The sequence below is a fragment of the Lacerta agilis genome, chromosome 8, assembly GCF_009819535.1.
Source record: "Lacerta agilis isolate rLacAgi1 chromosome 8, rLacAgi1.pri, whole genome shotgun sequence".
NCBI lineage: Eukaryota > Metazoa > Chordata > Lepidosauria > Squamata > Lacertidae > Lacerta > Lacerta agilis.
In genome coordinates this window covers 61,871,808-61,888,191 of record NC_046319.1, presented here as the reverse complement: position 1 = coordinate 61,888,191, position 16,384 = coordinate 61,871,808, and the positions used below count along the sequence as shown (strand labels likewise).

At 46.5% G+C, this 16,384-nt stretch overlaps 1 protein-coding gene across 2 annotated transcripts in view; it reads left to right on the top strand.

The window, feature by feature from the left end:
• Positions 1–15,515, top strand: part of SLC9A1 (solute carrier family 9 member A1) — a 67,251-nt gene extending 51,736 nt beyond the window's left edge. The window contains exons 4-12 of one of the 2 annotated variants that reach the window (XM_033157864.1): positions 1,183–1,400; positions 2,267–2,469; positions 3,529–3,618; positions 4,986–5,056; positions 5,742–5,915; positions 6,749–6,863; positions 8,378–8,479; positions 8,804–8,876; positions 11,605–15,515. In XM_033157864.1, the coding sequence (XP_033013755.1) occupies positions 1,183–1,400; positions 2,267–2,469; positions 3,529–3,618; positions 4,986–5,056; positions 5,742–5,915; positions 6,749–6,863; positions 8,378–8,479; positions 8,804–8,876; positions 11,605–11,933 (1,375 nt within the window). In that variant the 3' untranslated portion in view covers positions 11,934–15,515. Of the gene's footprint in view, positions 1–1,182; positions 1,401–2,266; positions 2,470–3,528; positions 3,619–4,985; positions 5,057–5,741; positions 5,916–6,748; positions 6,909–8,377; positions 8,480–8,803; positions 8,877–11,604 lie in introns of both variants that reach the window. The other variant, XM_033157863.1, reaches the window with a different exon arrangement.
• The last annotated feature ends 869 nt before the right edge of the window (positions 15,516–16,384 follow it).

The window sequence follows — 16,384 nt, the reverse complement described above, 5'->3', positions numbered from 1 at the left end:
TCTTCCTGTTTTGTAACCCTGTTTTCTTAGAGGCTGACATAGCAACAGCTCCCCACCAAGCTCAACAAGTGAGTCATCGTCGGGCTGGATTGCATCAGCCAGAAAAGGAACAGTGGCCCCCACTTGCATAGTTTGAAACCAGCAGGCAAAGGAGAAGCAATAGAGATAGCTCAGTTGGTAGAGCACGAGGCTCTTAATTTCAGGATCGTGGGTTCGAGTCCCATGTTGGGCAAAAGATTCCTGCATTACCGGAAGTGTCTCTTCCAACTCTACATTATGTGAATCCAATCTGGGCAGAAGGCCATGGGAGCACTGCAGAGGAAGTTAGAGGAGCCCCCCAACCCCCATTTTCAGCTGTCAAGACTTGAATACATGGCCCTGTTGCTTTATTGCAGCCTTCCCCAACCTTCAGCCCTCCCTCTCAACACCCTTATAACAAACTATACTTCCCTTCATTCTTTGGGGGAAGCCATAACTTTTTACAACTGGCGTGATGCTGCTTTAAGTGCCGCTGGAGCCCAAGTGATGTATTGGTGTACATGAGGCATCCCTGTTTCTTTGGGCAGGGAATGAAGTCTGACTGTTGCTCCACTCAGCTCACACTGACTGGCAGCAGCTTTCAGGGATTTTGAATGGGAGATGCCAGGGATTGAACCTTTGCATGCAAAGCAGATGCTGCACCCACTGAGCTGCACTCCTTCCACTATAAGCTGTCTTTACGCTGGGATCTAGTCCCCCAATTGTCTTTTCTGACACTTATGTAAAGGTCTCTCCTGCCCCTAAAATGGGTATGTCATTTTGGAATCTGGGACTTCTGTGCAAACAAACCACATGATCTACTACAGAGTTCTGGCCCATTCCTTAATCTCTTAGGCCCAGTCGATATTGGACTGTATAGAGTAGGGGTAGTCAACCTTTTTATACCTACCACCCACTAATGCATTTTTCTTGATGGTAAAATTTCCTTGTGCTTGATGGAAGGAGGATTCAGCCTGTGCCGTAGAACCCTCTTATCACCCACCTAGAATCCTGAAATGCCCACTAGTGGGTGGTAGGGACCAGGTTGACAACCCCTGGTATAGAGTCTGTAAAGGCAACAAGGCCTCCCTGATTCTTGAGAAGAAATGAACGAATCCTGCCTGCTCTGTGGCTTTCCATAGCATACTTCTTCCTCCCTTGCAGGCTCATTGCTGCCGGAGTGGTTATGCGCCCTTACGTGGAGGCCAACATCTCCCACAAGTCCCACACCACCATCAAGTACTTCCTGAAGATGTGGAGCAGCGTCAGCGAAACCCTCATCTTCATTTTCCTCGGTGTGTCCACTGTGGCCGGGAGGCATCACTGGAACTGGACCTTCGTCATCTGCACCCTGCTTTTCTGCTTGATCGCTAGGGTTTTAGGTGAGGCTGTGGGAGGAAAAGTTGCAAGAGTGGTGGGAGGTGCAGGGGTGGCCTTTGCCCACTGCTTGTGCTGCTGAAAGCAGGCCTCGAATCTCAGGTGAGTAAGGCCTGAAAAGGGCCAGAGCAGCAGACTCAACAGGAAAAGGATCCCCCCAAACAAGTCCAAGGCATCTGAATGCTTTTCTTGTGTCGAGAGCTTCGTGTATTCCACATTTGCACATTATGGCTGCGTTTTGGACATCAATGAGAAACCATCATTTATCAAGAGGGGAACGAGCCTAGTCTTCCCCAAATCCTCACATTCTCCACCTGTTGATTTCAGTCGGCCGCAGCTTAGCATTAGCACCTGAACCCTGAACTTGTGCTTTTGTGAAGTTTTGCTTGCTTCAAGAAAACCATAATTAACAACGGTTTGCCAGGTTCAGAAGACATCACAGGCGGTGGCTAATTAAAAACAAAACAAAAAACCAGAAGCGAAATCTTTCAAACTTTTCCTTGCAGAAAGTGAAAGGGGGGGGGGGTTGCGTGAGCCCAGGAGGAGGCTAGGTTCATCCCTGTCTCAAAAAAAGTGGTCCATTGTGATGTCCAAATGCATTGGCTGAGCCTCTCTCTTTCTCTCTGCTTTTAAAGACACCGTTTCAAACCTCCTTGGAGCCACATCTGTGTGTGTTTGGTGACTTCCTCATCCAAATTTGGTAGCGTGCACCAAGTAGGACTAGTGTCGAATACCACCCAAATTATACAAATTTGGCATACTTTTTAGCTAAGTGGCAGAATTCTTTGCCTTCCCATCTGTGGCGAAAATATACGGACCCTGAACTTTACTTTTCACTTACTGTTACCATTCCTTTTGATCATTTCCTCAGGTGTCCTGGGGCTGACATGGTTCATTAACAAATTCCGCATTGTGAAGTTGACCCCAAAGGATCAGTTCATCATTGCCTACGGTGGCCTACGAGGTGCCATTGCCTTCTCCCTGGGTTACCTCCTCAAATACGACCATTTCCCAATGAGAGACATGTTCCTCACCGCCATCATTACGGTCATCTTCTTCACAGTGTTTGTGCAGGTAGGCCTGTAGAAGCCCCTCTGTTTCCCAGGCCTGGGGGCATCATGGCAGCAAGGATACAGGATGTGGTCATGCAACAAAAGGAGGTGGTAGACCAGGCTGTACTTAAGGAGAGTGATACCATTTTTAATAGTCCCCCATTTAAAAAAACAAACAACAACAAATTTTCCCTGCAGTAAAAAAACCACAACCCTATCATGTTTTTTATTTTTATTTTTTGTTTTTTTTTATGAGGGGAGCATCAGATTTGGGCTAATACTGCCACCTATCTTCTACAGGGTGGGGGACCTATTTGGTAGCAAAATCACTTAAGTAATATATGTGAGTTCAGACAGAAAAGAAATCCTGGTAACACTTTATGGACGAAACTGAACAAAAAGAGGATATAATTTGAGGAGAAAGGAACAGAGAGCTTTTCTCTTTCCTACTTCAGTACCTTGCACATAGCAGGGAGACATTTGACCAAATACACAGTGAGAAAGCCTTCCTCAGAGCTCCATAGCCCATTGGAGTGCTATTTCAGTGTTTTTATATTCTGATTTTATTCTGTGAACCGCCCTGAGACCCGTGGGTATAGGGCAGTGTATATATATATATATATATATATATATATATACATATATATATATATGCCACTCAGCCTGGTTGCTAAGCAACACCCCCCAATTACTTTATATCAACACTAACAGAATTAACCATTCAGTTGCATGCAGGATTATTTCTGCTGTTGCACAACCACCACTAAGATGGTGTGTCCACAAAGGCTTTTGGATCTGACCAGGGTCCTGGTGTCCCTTTGGGACTTTCCCTTGGGTACTGTCCTGTTGATTCCCTAATTCACCTTTGGAAAAGGGAAATTACTTGAGCGGTAGACCCCCATCACTCCTATATGGCAGCTGTCTTTTCCTGACGAACCCGAGAGCAGTAAGAAAAGGGGGAGGGAACTAGTGGGGTAAGGGGGAGTAAAGTGGAGTATAAAGGCTAAATTAATCCAACCAAACACAGTTTAGAGTCCGTATTTAAGGCGTGCTGAATTCAACCAGGCTTATGTCTCCACAGGGAATGACCATCCGCCCTTTGGTAGATCTCTTGGCTGTGAAAAAAAAGCAAGAGACTAAGAGGTCCATCAATGAGGAAATTCACACTCAGGTAATAGTTCTATTTTACTTTGTGCTGAGTGATCTCTCTCTCTCTCTCTCTCTCTCTCTCTCTCTCTCTCTCTCTCTCTCTCTCTCTCTCTGTGTGTGTGTGTGTGTGAGAGAGAGAGAGAGAGAGAGAGAGAGAGAGAACCTATGTTGAGCTGCCTTAATACCAGAGTTTGCATTGAAAAGCAAACTGGCCTAATTCACCTGTCACAGACTTTGACATGGAAATCGGAACAGAGCTATCAACCACATTATATGCTTTTCTACATTTTGTCATGCTGTTAACACACACAAAAAGCATATTTTATGGGAGGAAATGCACCCCCCCAAAATGCTTATTTTAGAGGAAGAATGTGTACAAAATGTATACAATTTAAATGTGATGGTATGCAAAAACTGGGATGAAATAACATGAATCAGTTTAGCCATACTTACTACTCTTCTAGTTCATATTGGGTTCCAAGTTACACAAAGTACAAAATAACATTTAACTTTAAAAAAAAACAACTTAAAAATTTATTGGAGGCTGAAATATGTCACCTAAAATCATCCAGTATTCCTTGTCTCAAAGATTTCCCATAGCTTAATTCAGGCATGTCCAACAGGTAGATTGTGATCTACCAGTAGATCACTGGACGTCTGTGGTAGATCAATGGCTGCCCCCAAAGAAGCTCAACAACTTAGGCTTGCCCGAAAGAAGCTCAATATGTTTGCCCTGCACCCCCTCCTCCCTAAAAAAAGCTCAGCAACTTTAACCTGAACCCCCCAAAAGGGGGTAGATCACTGCCAGTTTTTAACTCTGTGAGTAGATCGCAGTCTCTTGGGAGTTGCCCACCCCTGGCTTAATTCAACAAAGCACTGGTTGGTATAGCTTGCTGGTGCCACCTAGCAGCTGATCAAGGTATTGCATGTAACCCAAGTGTGCTCAAATTCAGTTATTTCCTGCTAGTTGGTCAGGAGTGTGCATGCACACGAAAGCTCATACCAAGAACAAACTTAGTTGGTCTCTAAGGTGCTACTGGAAGGAATTTTTTATTTTATTTTGTTTTGACTATGGCAGACCAACACGGCTACCTACCTGTAACACACACACACACCCCAGTTCAATTGCCGAAGAACATTCCTGCACAGTCAGTAAGCTGTATTTTAGCCTTGCTAAAACAATACCCATGAGGCGCCTGAGCTGTGTGTGTACTGTCACCACAATCACATTTGTCCTAGGTGCAAAATACTGCAGATTAAAGGGATGGAGTGGGGGTCGGGGAGGAGAGATCACTTTATCACCAGGTTGTGCTTCTGTTGCAGAGATCAGGTGTGCCCTGTAGATGAGGCAAAATCCATACTTTTTGTTTTCCTCTCTCCTTCAAATAGTTCTTGGATCATCTTTTGACAGGGATTGAGGACATTTGTGGCCACTATGGCCATCACCACTGGAAGGACAAGTAAGTGCTACTGAGCCAGGGGAGAAAATAACAAGTTGCTTACAATTATTATTGTCTACTATTGTATAACTGAGGTCCAGTGCCGAGGGCCTTCTGGCGGTTCCCTCGCTGCGAGAAGCCAAGTTACAGGGAACCAGGCAGAGGGCCTTCTCGGTAGTGGCACCCGCCCTGTGGAATGCCCTCCCACCAGATGTCAAAGAGAAAAACAACTACCAGACTTTTAGAAGACATCTGAAGGCAGCCCTGTTTAGGGAAGCTTTTAATGTTTAATAGACTATTGTATTTTAATATTCTGTTGGAAGCCGCCCAGAGTGGCTGGGGAGTCCCAGCCAGATGGGTGGGGTATAAATAATAAATTATTATTATTATTATTATTATTAATTAACTGTATTTTTGTAATAATCACGTTTGGGAATTCTTTTGTTTCAGTTTTCTGAGATGCCTCATTAACATTGGTGGGGAGAGGGCTCTGGACAAGTTACATGGTGCTTTTTTTAACGAACTAAACTGACTAACCTGTGCCGCCACACCACACACCCCATGTCGTTTGACTCGAACACCCATCGCCCCCAATCAACATGGCCAGTTGCCAGGAAATGATGGGAGCTGCTGTCCAAAATCACCAGGGTGGGCGATGCTTATTGTAGCTTTACATTGTTGTTGTCTTTCTCATCCTCTTTCGAAGGCTGAATCGCTTCAACAAGAAATATGTGAAGAAGTGCCTAATTGCTGGGGAGAGGTCGAAGGAGCCCCAGCTGATTGCCTTCTATCACAAGATGGAGATGAAGCAAGCCATTGAGCTGGTGGAGAGCGGGGGAATGGGCAAGATCCCCTCTGCCGTCTCCACTGTCTCCATGCAGTAAGTATCACGGAGAGCAAGGGAGGTGGGGCTGTTTTATTCATTAAAGGGGGAAAGGCTTACTCTGAATGGAGGAAACACAGTGCTGTTGAGTGTTCAAACCACTTAACATATACAGCCGTACCTCGGAAGTCAAATGGAATCTGTTCCGGAAGTCCGTTTGACGTCCAAAATGTTCAGAAACCAAGGCGAGGCTTCCGATTGGCTGCAGGAAACTCCTGCAGCCAATCGGAAGCCGCATCGGACATTCAGGTTCCAAAGAATGTTTGCAAACCGGAACACTCACTTCCGGGTTTGTGGCGTTCGGAAGCCAAAACATTCAACTTCCAAGGTACGACTGTACTACTTTGCTATAATCCTTAAAAAAAAACCACTGTAAAAAAACCTGGTATTACTGGCCTATACACTCATTCCGTTAGCATAAGGATTTCTGCTTGCACAACGAAACTTCCCCCACCTTCTCATAGGAAGCTGCCTTATAGTGAGTCAGACCATTGGTCCATCCTGTTTGATGTCATCTACACTGACTGGCAGCAGCTCTTCAGGGTTTCAGGCAGGGTTTCAGTCCTATCTTCTGCATGGACCCCCTGCATGCAGAGCATGTGCTCTAATTCTATAAGCTTTATAGCAGGCATCCCCAACCTTCGGCCCTCCAGATGTTTTGGACTACAATTCCCATCATCCCTGACCTCTGGTCCTGTTAGCTAGGGATCATGGGAGTTGTAGGCCAAAACATCTGGAGGGCCGCAGGTTGGGGGTGCCTGCTTTATTGTGATGAATAAATGCAATTAGTCGAACCTTTGAAGCTTCTTAACCTTCTCTTATTCTTTCAGAAATATCAATCCGAAAACTTTGCCTGTGGAACGCATCCTGCCAGCTCTGTCCAAGGACAAAGAGGAGGAAATCCGAAAGATCTTGCGCACCAACTTGCAAAAAACCAGACAGAGGGTAAGAAAGAGGACCCCGTTAGCATCTTTGGTCTGGAAAACTGTGGTAGGTCAGAGCTATTTCCAGTGTACCTTCTTCGGGGGGAGGGGGCACTCATCATCCCTCCAATTCTCGCAGTCCATCAAAAATATATATGGGCCGGACTTGCATTTACAGCCAGCTGGCAAGCCAAGCAAACTGGTGAAGCAAACAAAGTATTGTTTGTTACTTGACCAGGTACATTGATGAATGTGATAAATCTGCAGCTTGGTTCAACAATTTGACATAATAAACAAGGCCTCAGGCAATAATTGAACATCACTCTGAGGGTAGAAAGGCCTACAGGTATGTCTGGCTCAAAGGAAGGGGCAGCAAATTGACCAGTCTGCTAAAAGATGGACAGTGATGGGACTGCAAGCTGAGGATGGAACCTGTAGTTATCAGGCAGATCAGCATGTGTGCCTGGAGCAATGATACACTTGACTGGGGGGAGCGGTAAGGCTTGCACAGCAGAAACAGATGCCATCTTCCTGTGCCCACCTATGCCCAACTTTATGGTGGTGGACAAGGCATTTGAGAAAGGGGGAAGTCTGAAGGAACAGCTGCTGCCACCTGTCTGCTAAGAGGGGCATTGCAAAGCCTTCAGCATGTTGGGACGGCAAGTGGAGATAAATGTTCACTCTTGCAAGTGAGATGTCAGCTCCCACAGATTTTGTGGGCAAAGAGGATCCCAGACCATCGACATCTGAAACCAAGGGGATGGTCATATTCAAACAAAACAATAGTGATTCAAACAATGGGGAATTGTCAAAATCAAAGTTGGTGAACCCCTATGCATTAGCAACAATGGCTAAACAAAAGATTATTTTCTCCGTATAGTAAAAACAATTAGTAATTTGAATGAATGAAAGCAAAACAAAAATTTGTTCAGCCGTTTTATTCGTTTTTAATTGCTTTGCGTTGGAGGCATTGTCTTGCATTGAAGAGATGGGCTGGAGCTCTAAAGTTCGTGAAAAAGTCACAAATTGGGGGAAGAGAGTAAGCTGTGAAACTGGCACAGCGGGGAAACTCTCTCTAATCATTAGGTGATGTTTGTCCACTTTTCCCCAGTTGCCTATAACACTGGGACCCTTTTGTCTGACTCCCTGCCTGAAATTCTTCAGGCTTGTTGGCTTAATATCTGCAAATTTTATACGGTTTGGGTGGAAAACACTAATGTTACAGCAACAGAAATCTAGCTGGGCTTTCCATTGCAATCGATTGGGAGACAGACACATTTTTACTGAGCCAAAGAGCTCTTTCCCCATAATCCCAGAGGAAGAGTGGCTTAGCTCAAAACTTCCTGGAATTTGGGCAACTCTGGTTAAAGTCGATAGCCATTGCTTGAATCACTGTTGTCATTTTACAGGTACTAGTTGTATTTCCCACCCCACACATCTGCCGTAGAAACCACACTGTCTTCACACAAATGGCAGCCGGGAGGGTGGGGGGCTCTCTCTGTGCGTGTATGTAACCTCTTTTGAGTTCTGTTCTAGTTGCGGTCATATAATCGACACACCTTGGTGGCCGATCCTTACGAAGAAGCCTGGAACCAGATGTTGCTGAGGAGGCAAAAGGCTCGACAGCTGGAACAGAAGGTACCATGGATGGAAGGAAGGCTGTAATGGTGGAGAGTTTGGGGTCGAGGTTCAAAGTGCGAGTTTCTCTTCAGTGGCTTCCAAATACCAGTTGCTGGAAACCAAAGGAGGGGGAGAGTGCTTGAATCCTGTTCTCAAGGGTTTCCCTAGGGCATCTGTTTGGCCACTGTGAGAACAGAATGCTGGACTAGATTGGCCCCTGGTCTGATCCAGCAGGTTCTTCTTAAATTCATCTTGAAGAGAGGAAGATAAGAGGAGAGACGTCATTGGAGTCTCCGAGGTGAAGAGCCCTTTAATTAACAGCTGCTGTGTTTGTGATTCCAGATAAACAACTACCTGACGGTGCCGACACACAAAATCGATTCGCCAACCATGTCAAGGGCACGCATTGGCTCAGGTGAGGGGAGGAGGCTGTGGCAACTTCTGGAAATTAGAAATCTGCAGCCGGGGCATGGTGGACCATTTGGGAAGGAAGTTTCAAGGCACTGCTGCTGTGTTAGCATTTAGTTACCCCACTAACTTCATGCCCCACAAGGTTCGCTTTAATGGCCCTGCTTGCAGGCTGTCCATAGCACACGGTGAGAACAAGATGCTGGACTAGATGGGCCCGTGGCCTGATCCAGTATGACTGTTCTTATGGTGCAACTCCAATAGTCCTGGCCCATCTGCAGGAGGTACCAAAGGAACTCTGGTGTATGTGTGTGTGTTTAATGCAGGGTTAGAGAACCTGTGGAACTTCACAGGTTGTCAGAGTACACATCCCATTATCCCAGACCATTAGCCATAGGATGGTAGAAGTTGGAGCCTGACACCAATGGGAGGCCACAGGTTCCCCATCCCAGGCTAAATGCGTTTTGGAGCAAAGGGAGGCTGCTACCTTTGGGAACAAAGCAATTTGTATTTTGCAGAGAGAGGGAGCGAAAGCTGAGGATCTTGGAATGCGGAATTCTGCACTGCACGTTGGATTCTTTCTTTGTGAGGGGCTTGCAGAGTAGACACGGTCCCAGCAGCTATTCGCCCACTTAGGGTGAAGCTGCAGCAAGTGGTGTCACTACCAGAGCTGTCAACCCTCCCTGCTGTTCCCCACTGCTATATACATAGCTGTCAACCCTCGCTGCTGTTTCCCAATGCTATAATAAGGGAATTTCCCGCAAAAAGGGGAAAGGTTGACATCTACGGTCACTACTGCTTTGGGATCCAGAAATTCCCAGGTTCAATCCCTGGCATCTCCAGCTGGAGCTAGGAAAGACTCCTCCTGAAGAGCTGCTTCCTTTCAGTGCAGGCAGTATTGAGCGAAATAGACCAATATTCTGACATGGTATAAGGCAGCCTCCTAGGTTCCTGTGCTATAGGGCTCCAAGGTGGCTGAAGATCTTCCAAAAGATGCAGAATGGCACATGCTGCTTGTAGTAGGCAGGAGGAGCAGGGAAAGGGATGTGCCGAGTGATGGAGAGCAGAGAGAGGCAGCAGACTCTTTGAGGATGAAGCAAAAAATCTTCAGGGTCCCTAACCCCAGTTGGATCTGGGTGAATATTTTCTCCTGATCCCCAGCCTCTCTCTGTTAGACCCTGAGATCAAAGGAGAACCTGCCCACCAGGTCTGCGCAAGAGGTACCTAACGGATCTCTGCGAAGGATTGATCTCCTCTCTTGTGCCTTTCTTCTTTCTTTATCAGACCCCTGCCTATAAATAGGACTGGTGCTTCTCCTCCTCAGCAGGTAACGGAACCAAACCCAGCCATCCCTGCTGTGATCTATGCAAGCCTGTCTCTCCTTTCCCCCCCCTGAAACCAAGAATGAAACCCAGCAGTTTCCTCTACTTGGTTAGACCCCCATTCTTAACCTCTCCGCCCCTGTCACCCATCACTTCGTGGACACTGTGAAGTTGTTTGTCCTCCTGTATTAGTCATGTTCTGCAACTCCCTGGCGGTGTCCTGAGCGACTCAACAGTCTGCATTTCAGAGAACTGCCAGGGTTGCACCAAAAATGAATGTAAACGCTCCAGGGGGCTACTGTGCTCATGCCCGACTTGTTGGCTTTGCACAGACATCTGGTTGGCTACTGTAAGTACCAAATGCTGGACTAGATGGGCCTTGGGGCTCATCCAGCAGAACTCTTCTTATTTTCCAGTTTTACCCATCCACAAAGTGGCGGTTGCAGCTCTTGATTGACTTGCTTGCTGCTCCAGCCTTGGCTCTTAACTGGCTTCGTTTAGGAATAGAGTGTAAAATATAGGGACATTTTGTAGTCTTGCGGGGGCACCCCCCCCCGGTATTTTTGATGGTGGAGAAATACCTGCAAACTTTTTTTGGAGGGGGGATTTAAATACATGCAATACTTTCTTACCAAACCTAAATTATTTTCCTACTTTAACAGGCTGAGATGTGGCATTTATAACTTAGAATGTAATATTTGGCATATTTATGAAATTTACAGAGCAATCCATTATGTCTTCACCCAAAAGTAAGATGCACTCTTTAGAGGTGCTTTCATCCCAAGACCACACACAGGGTTGCAGCCCCCAAAGTGTGCATACTTTGAATATACATGTCACAGTCATTTGAAGGGAGATGCCTGTCAAAAGGACAGCAGATTTGGGATACTTGCTTCTAGTATATCTAAGCTAAAACAGGTCGCAGGAAGAAATCAAGCAGCAATTCACAAGCAACGAAGGTGCTCCTAGATGCAGAAATTTATCTTGGATTTGAATGTTGCATATGTTTAAATATACATATTAATTATTGTTCTCTAATGCTGTTGATTTAGGGGACATGAACATATTCATACTACACATTGTAAGTGAGTAAAACCTTGTATTAAAAAGTCTTTTTTCCAAAGGACAAAATATTGAATAGGAATTTTTTCAGTCCTCCTCCAAATTTTCCAGGTACATAGAAGGGTTAGATATTCAATCAAACATACAGGGGAGAAAACTCCCTCAGAATTACATAGCCAATCACAGCATGTGCTACCTCAGCAAAGACCATCCCACTCTGATTGGATGCTAAAAAAACAGCTCCAGCCCCTCTTGGTTAGCTGGTTTACTGGCAACAGAATTAACCCTTAAGTTACAACAGAATGATCCCTGCTGTTGACCTCCAACATGATATTTCCTTTCCCTCTCCAGACCCTCTAGCTTATGACCCCAAGCCGGACTCCGAGAACCTCCCTATCATCACCATCGACCCTGCTTCCCCGCAGTCTCCAGAATCTGTTGACTTGGTGAACGAGGCACTGAAGGGAATGAGCCGCCTCCCACCATCCCCAGAGGAAGACGAGGATGAGCAGGGGCTGGTAATGCGGGCCAAAGAACCTTCTTCTCCAGGCACAGATGATGTGTTCACCCCTGGAACTGGCGACAGCCCCAGTAACCAGCGGATAATGCGATGCTTGAGTGACCCTGGGCCTAGGCCCGATCCTGACGAGGGAGAACCCTTCATCCCCAAAGGCCAGTGAGCTCCTCCCCATGCACTTCTAGACCTGACCAGTAGGGGGAGCTTCCTGCAAACACACACATACCTTGGGCTTTTCTCAGTTGCTTTCTCCTCTCTCTCTCTCTCTTTCTCTCTCTCTCTCTCTCTCTGCGCTCTTCATTTTGGAAGCTTTACTAGGAGGTGAGAAATAATAACCAAAATGGAATGCACATCTTATGCCAGCTTGGCTGTTTGGCTAAGGAAAGCGGCAGGCATAGTGGGTGACCAAAATCCCTTGTCCTGAAAAATGCTCATCCCCTTTTCCGCATTAAGAGGAGCATCCCTTCCTCTGGGATGGGTAAGGTGGCATGCTTTGCCCCACTGCTACCTTTTCCCTTAGGGCCAAGAGACTGCTTTCATTTGGGCACCTGAAGCTTCTTGTTCATTTGCACTTTAGAGAGCCCTCTCTTTTCTCCTTTTTGCTTTGTTGCTGCTCTGATTGTCCTTTCCAAACACACTGGAGAAGACAAAGAAGTGCATCTTGTATCAGGTATAGCACAGTCTGGGGCGGGATGGTGTGTTGTGTCGCACCAAGCCGTCCCCGGCGTTCCTGTGGGCCAGTGGTGAAGCTGGAACTCTGGGGTTCAAGTATGGCTTGAAATCACCAGCTGCACTTCTCTTCATTTTTTTTCTATATATTGTGCTTGTCGTCTTCTTGAAATGGCATTGGCAGTAGCTTCTCCGCTAAAGAGGGCTCTTGAAAGGAAACGCTGAGCCAGGCGTGCTTTAAACCAGGCGTGATTTTTTAAATTTTATTTTAGAGCACTTCTGGCTTGGAAAGAGTGTGGCGTTTTTCTGGCACCAGTTTTCTGCAACAGGTGGTTGGTTGGGTTAACAAAGCATTCCAATCATATAGAGTTTGTGGATTTCTTTTAAAATCCCATGAAGCCATACGAAAATTATTCTAGCCTTTTGGAAGTTCCAAATTTCCGAGTCACCTGGTTTCTTTCTGTTTCACAAGTCTGTTAAGTGTAACTAAGCTGTTTGCTCCTGGAACCTGAGCGGTAAGTGTCCTCCGACACCAAGGACTGATCACATGCTGTCACCTGTCTAAAATTCTCCAGCATACCATCCCCTCTTTTCCTGGAGTTACCCACTTTCTCATCTTTTAACCCAAATTACCTTTTAAAACACACACACACAAAGAGCATTTTGTTGACCAAAGATGAATACATGGCTGTACATATATAATTGCTGGTTTATTTTAACCTTAAAAAAGGCACAGGGTATCTGTTTCTTTAAAAGGCGACAAATTATTCTACAAAGGGCACTTAGGGTGTTTGCGCAGAGGGCTGTTCCACCTGTCCTTTGCCAACCTAGTGCCTTGCAGATGCTTTGAGTATGCAGTTTCCCATCAGCCACAACCAATGCAGGCTGGAGCTGATGGGAGCTGTAGTCCAAAATGTCTGGAAGATACCAGATTGGCAAAGGCTGCTTCTGTGAAAAGCTTTAATAACCTTTTTTCTGCCTATAAACTTGAGAGCATGAACTCTAATAGGTAGCTGGGTTTGGGCGTTACCTTTTAGCAATATCAGCTGCAGAGGAGCCAGCTGCTTCTCCTTCCAGAGAGAACTATCTCAACAGGGGCATCCTTTAACTGGTTTATGACCCATCGCCCTCTGACAAGCTCCTCTCAGCTCTGTTTTCCCTCACCTGCCTGCTAGACGCTGCTCTCCCTCCGGCCTTCACTCTGCAGTGGGCATCCTCCTCCGATAGGTGTGCTAGGCCAGTTGTTCCCAACTTGGTGCCCTCCATATGTTTTGGACTACAACTTTTATCACTCCTGACCATTGGCCATGCTGGCTGGGGCTGATGGGAGTTGGAGTCTGCCATTTTGGAGGGCACCCACATTGGCTACCCCAGATCTGCTCCCAGTGCCTCTTTCAGTTACCTTACTTCTGGTTTCCAAAAACCTAGCCCCTCATTATCCTAGCCTATAAAACTCGTGTCTCCATCCTTGACCACCAAATTATGTATTACAGTGGAGCGCCACAACTATTCTACAACCGGGAATAAATCCAACCTTGCAAATAATAGCAAGGCTGTCATGTCTGGAAGTTCCAGGAAGTCCCCTCCATCCCCCAGGTGGGGGTTCACGAAGACAAAGTGTTGCCTACAGAGCAAGCAAATCACATGCTTGAGAAGGTGCCTCTTCAAAGCGGCACGTGGCGGAATGTTCTCACATGTGAAGGGGAGGGGGGGAATCTGAATGCGGGTTATAACTTTTGCTCTGACATGGTTGTTTCCAATATGCTGGGTATTTATAGATAGGTGGGCATATGGGAGTCTTTCAGCCCTGCATTCTCAGATGACGAGCTTCATCAAAGAGTGGTCTGCTCCCTTTGTAGAGTTGGCCCTTAGCCAAAGATGGCATTGCAGGGATTCCCCATTGCTTACCCCCAAAGAAAAAGAAAGGAATTCAGAAAGTGGACATAGAACTGTCTTGCTCAATGAGGTTGCTTTCCCCTCTATACCAGGGGTTTGGGACCCTATGGCCCTCCAAATATTGCTTGACTACAACTCCCATCAACATCTGCCAACATGCCCAACAGCCTGGGATGATGGGAATTGTAGTCTAATATCTGGAGGATGAGAGGGCAGCCTTTCCCAATCTGCCACCCTCCAGATATTTGTGTTTTCGTCTCCCACAGGGCTTGTGGGATGTCTGGAGGGCACCAGGTTTGGGGGGTGGGGGCAATCCTGTGTGTTAGGTTACTGCCCTGCACTGAAGTGGTTTCTATCTGCCCAGTCTGAGCTGATTGTGTTTTGTCATTCCCCCCCCCCCCTTTTCTGAGGATGGGTGTGTTGGTGGTGGTGATAAGACTAAGGTAGAGAGTAGAATGAGTTTCTGCACTTTAGACACCAGTTCTGGATATTGCAAATCTGTTATCAAAGCTTCTTTCAAGAAGTGTGCCCTCTACAGAGCCATGCTGGTGCCTGTTGTCCCCCCCCCTTCCAGTAGTTCTTAGTTTCTCACCCCCCCCCATCCCACCCCATCCTGAAGGGGGCATTTTAGTTTTCTGCCCCCTGTGCTGTGCCTTTTTAGCCATACAGTGTCTGCCTGCGCAAAAATAAAATAAAAATGGTGTTGTGATTTGCCGCTCGCTCTGTCTGGTCACTCCAGGCTCCAGCCGGGATGGCTAGACTAGGCCTGTTAATAGCTCTCTGTGCAAACCTGTCCATCTTTCCCCCCCACCCAAATAGCAACGCCCTCTCCTTCCTCCAGCATGCTCCCCCCACAACATACACACAAGAGGGGAAGAGCTGCAAGTGGCACAGGTAAGAGGGGGGAAGAGCGGCAGAAGGGGGCTTATCCGTCTTGCCCCCACTCCCACCACATGGCTCTGTGTACTCTCGACCTAACTGGGCCTTGCCATAGCGCTCTGCTTCAGGCTGAGCAGAGATCAGTAGACCGCAGTAGCCTGTATGTGCTTTCATGTACAAATGTTCTCTTTCCAGCGGGAGCTGATAAAGCAATGAAAAAACAACTATTGTATAAAAAAAAAGAAGTGTAAAGAGAGTCTTTTTACATAAATATTCTAATAAATGAATGTTTTAATTTTTAGTGGCCTGTGCTGATTCCTCCCTACCACTATCTTATGTGCTCTCTGTTTTTGTTTTTTAAACATCACACACACACAGGATGCTGGGAAAGGTTAGCTATTTTTTGATGTTTTTTTGGAGACATGGAGCACATCATCGCCATACATTTAAAGCACTCTTAGTCCACTTTTAACCCCCAAATAATCCTGAAAACTGCAGTTTGTTGGGGGGTGCTAGGAGTTGTTGGCAGACCCCTGTTCCCCCACACAGAACTGTAACTCCCATAGCCTCCTAGAAAGAGGGATTGATTGTTAAACCTCTCTGGGAATTGTCGCTCTGTGAGAGGAACAGGGGTCTCCTAACAACTCTCAGCACGCTTAACAACCGACACCTCCCATGATTCTTTGGGGGAAAGCCATGGCTGTTTAAAGTAGCTTAATAGTGCTTTATATTTATGATAAGGAGGCAGAAACTATCTCTACTCTGAAAAGGTCAATGCATGGAGGAGAAGGTCACTTTTGCTGATTGGCCATCGGGCACTGACCTTCGCATGTTGTGAGAATGGCTCCCTGGGAGCAGGGCTTGGCAGGAACAGGGAGGCCCACCTCGGCTGATGAGAGCCTGGATACAGGTTGAGGGATAATGAAGGGAGAGGCAAATTAGCAAGAGCAGTAGGGCTTGGGTGCTTCAAACAGCCACGTCGCTGTCCAAAGGAAATGAAGGAAGGAATGGGAGAAATGATGGTGATGCAAGTGAAAAAGAAGTCCCACCTGCACTATCAAGCCACCTCGATCAGCGATGGCTTCCCCTCAAAAATCTTGGGAACTGTAGATTAGTTAACCATGTAGCTCCAACACGCTTAGGGAAAGTGCCACAAATCACTGGGCCACT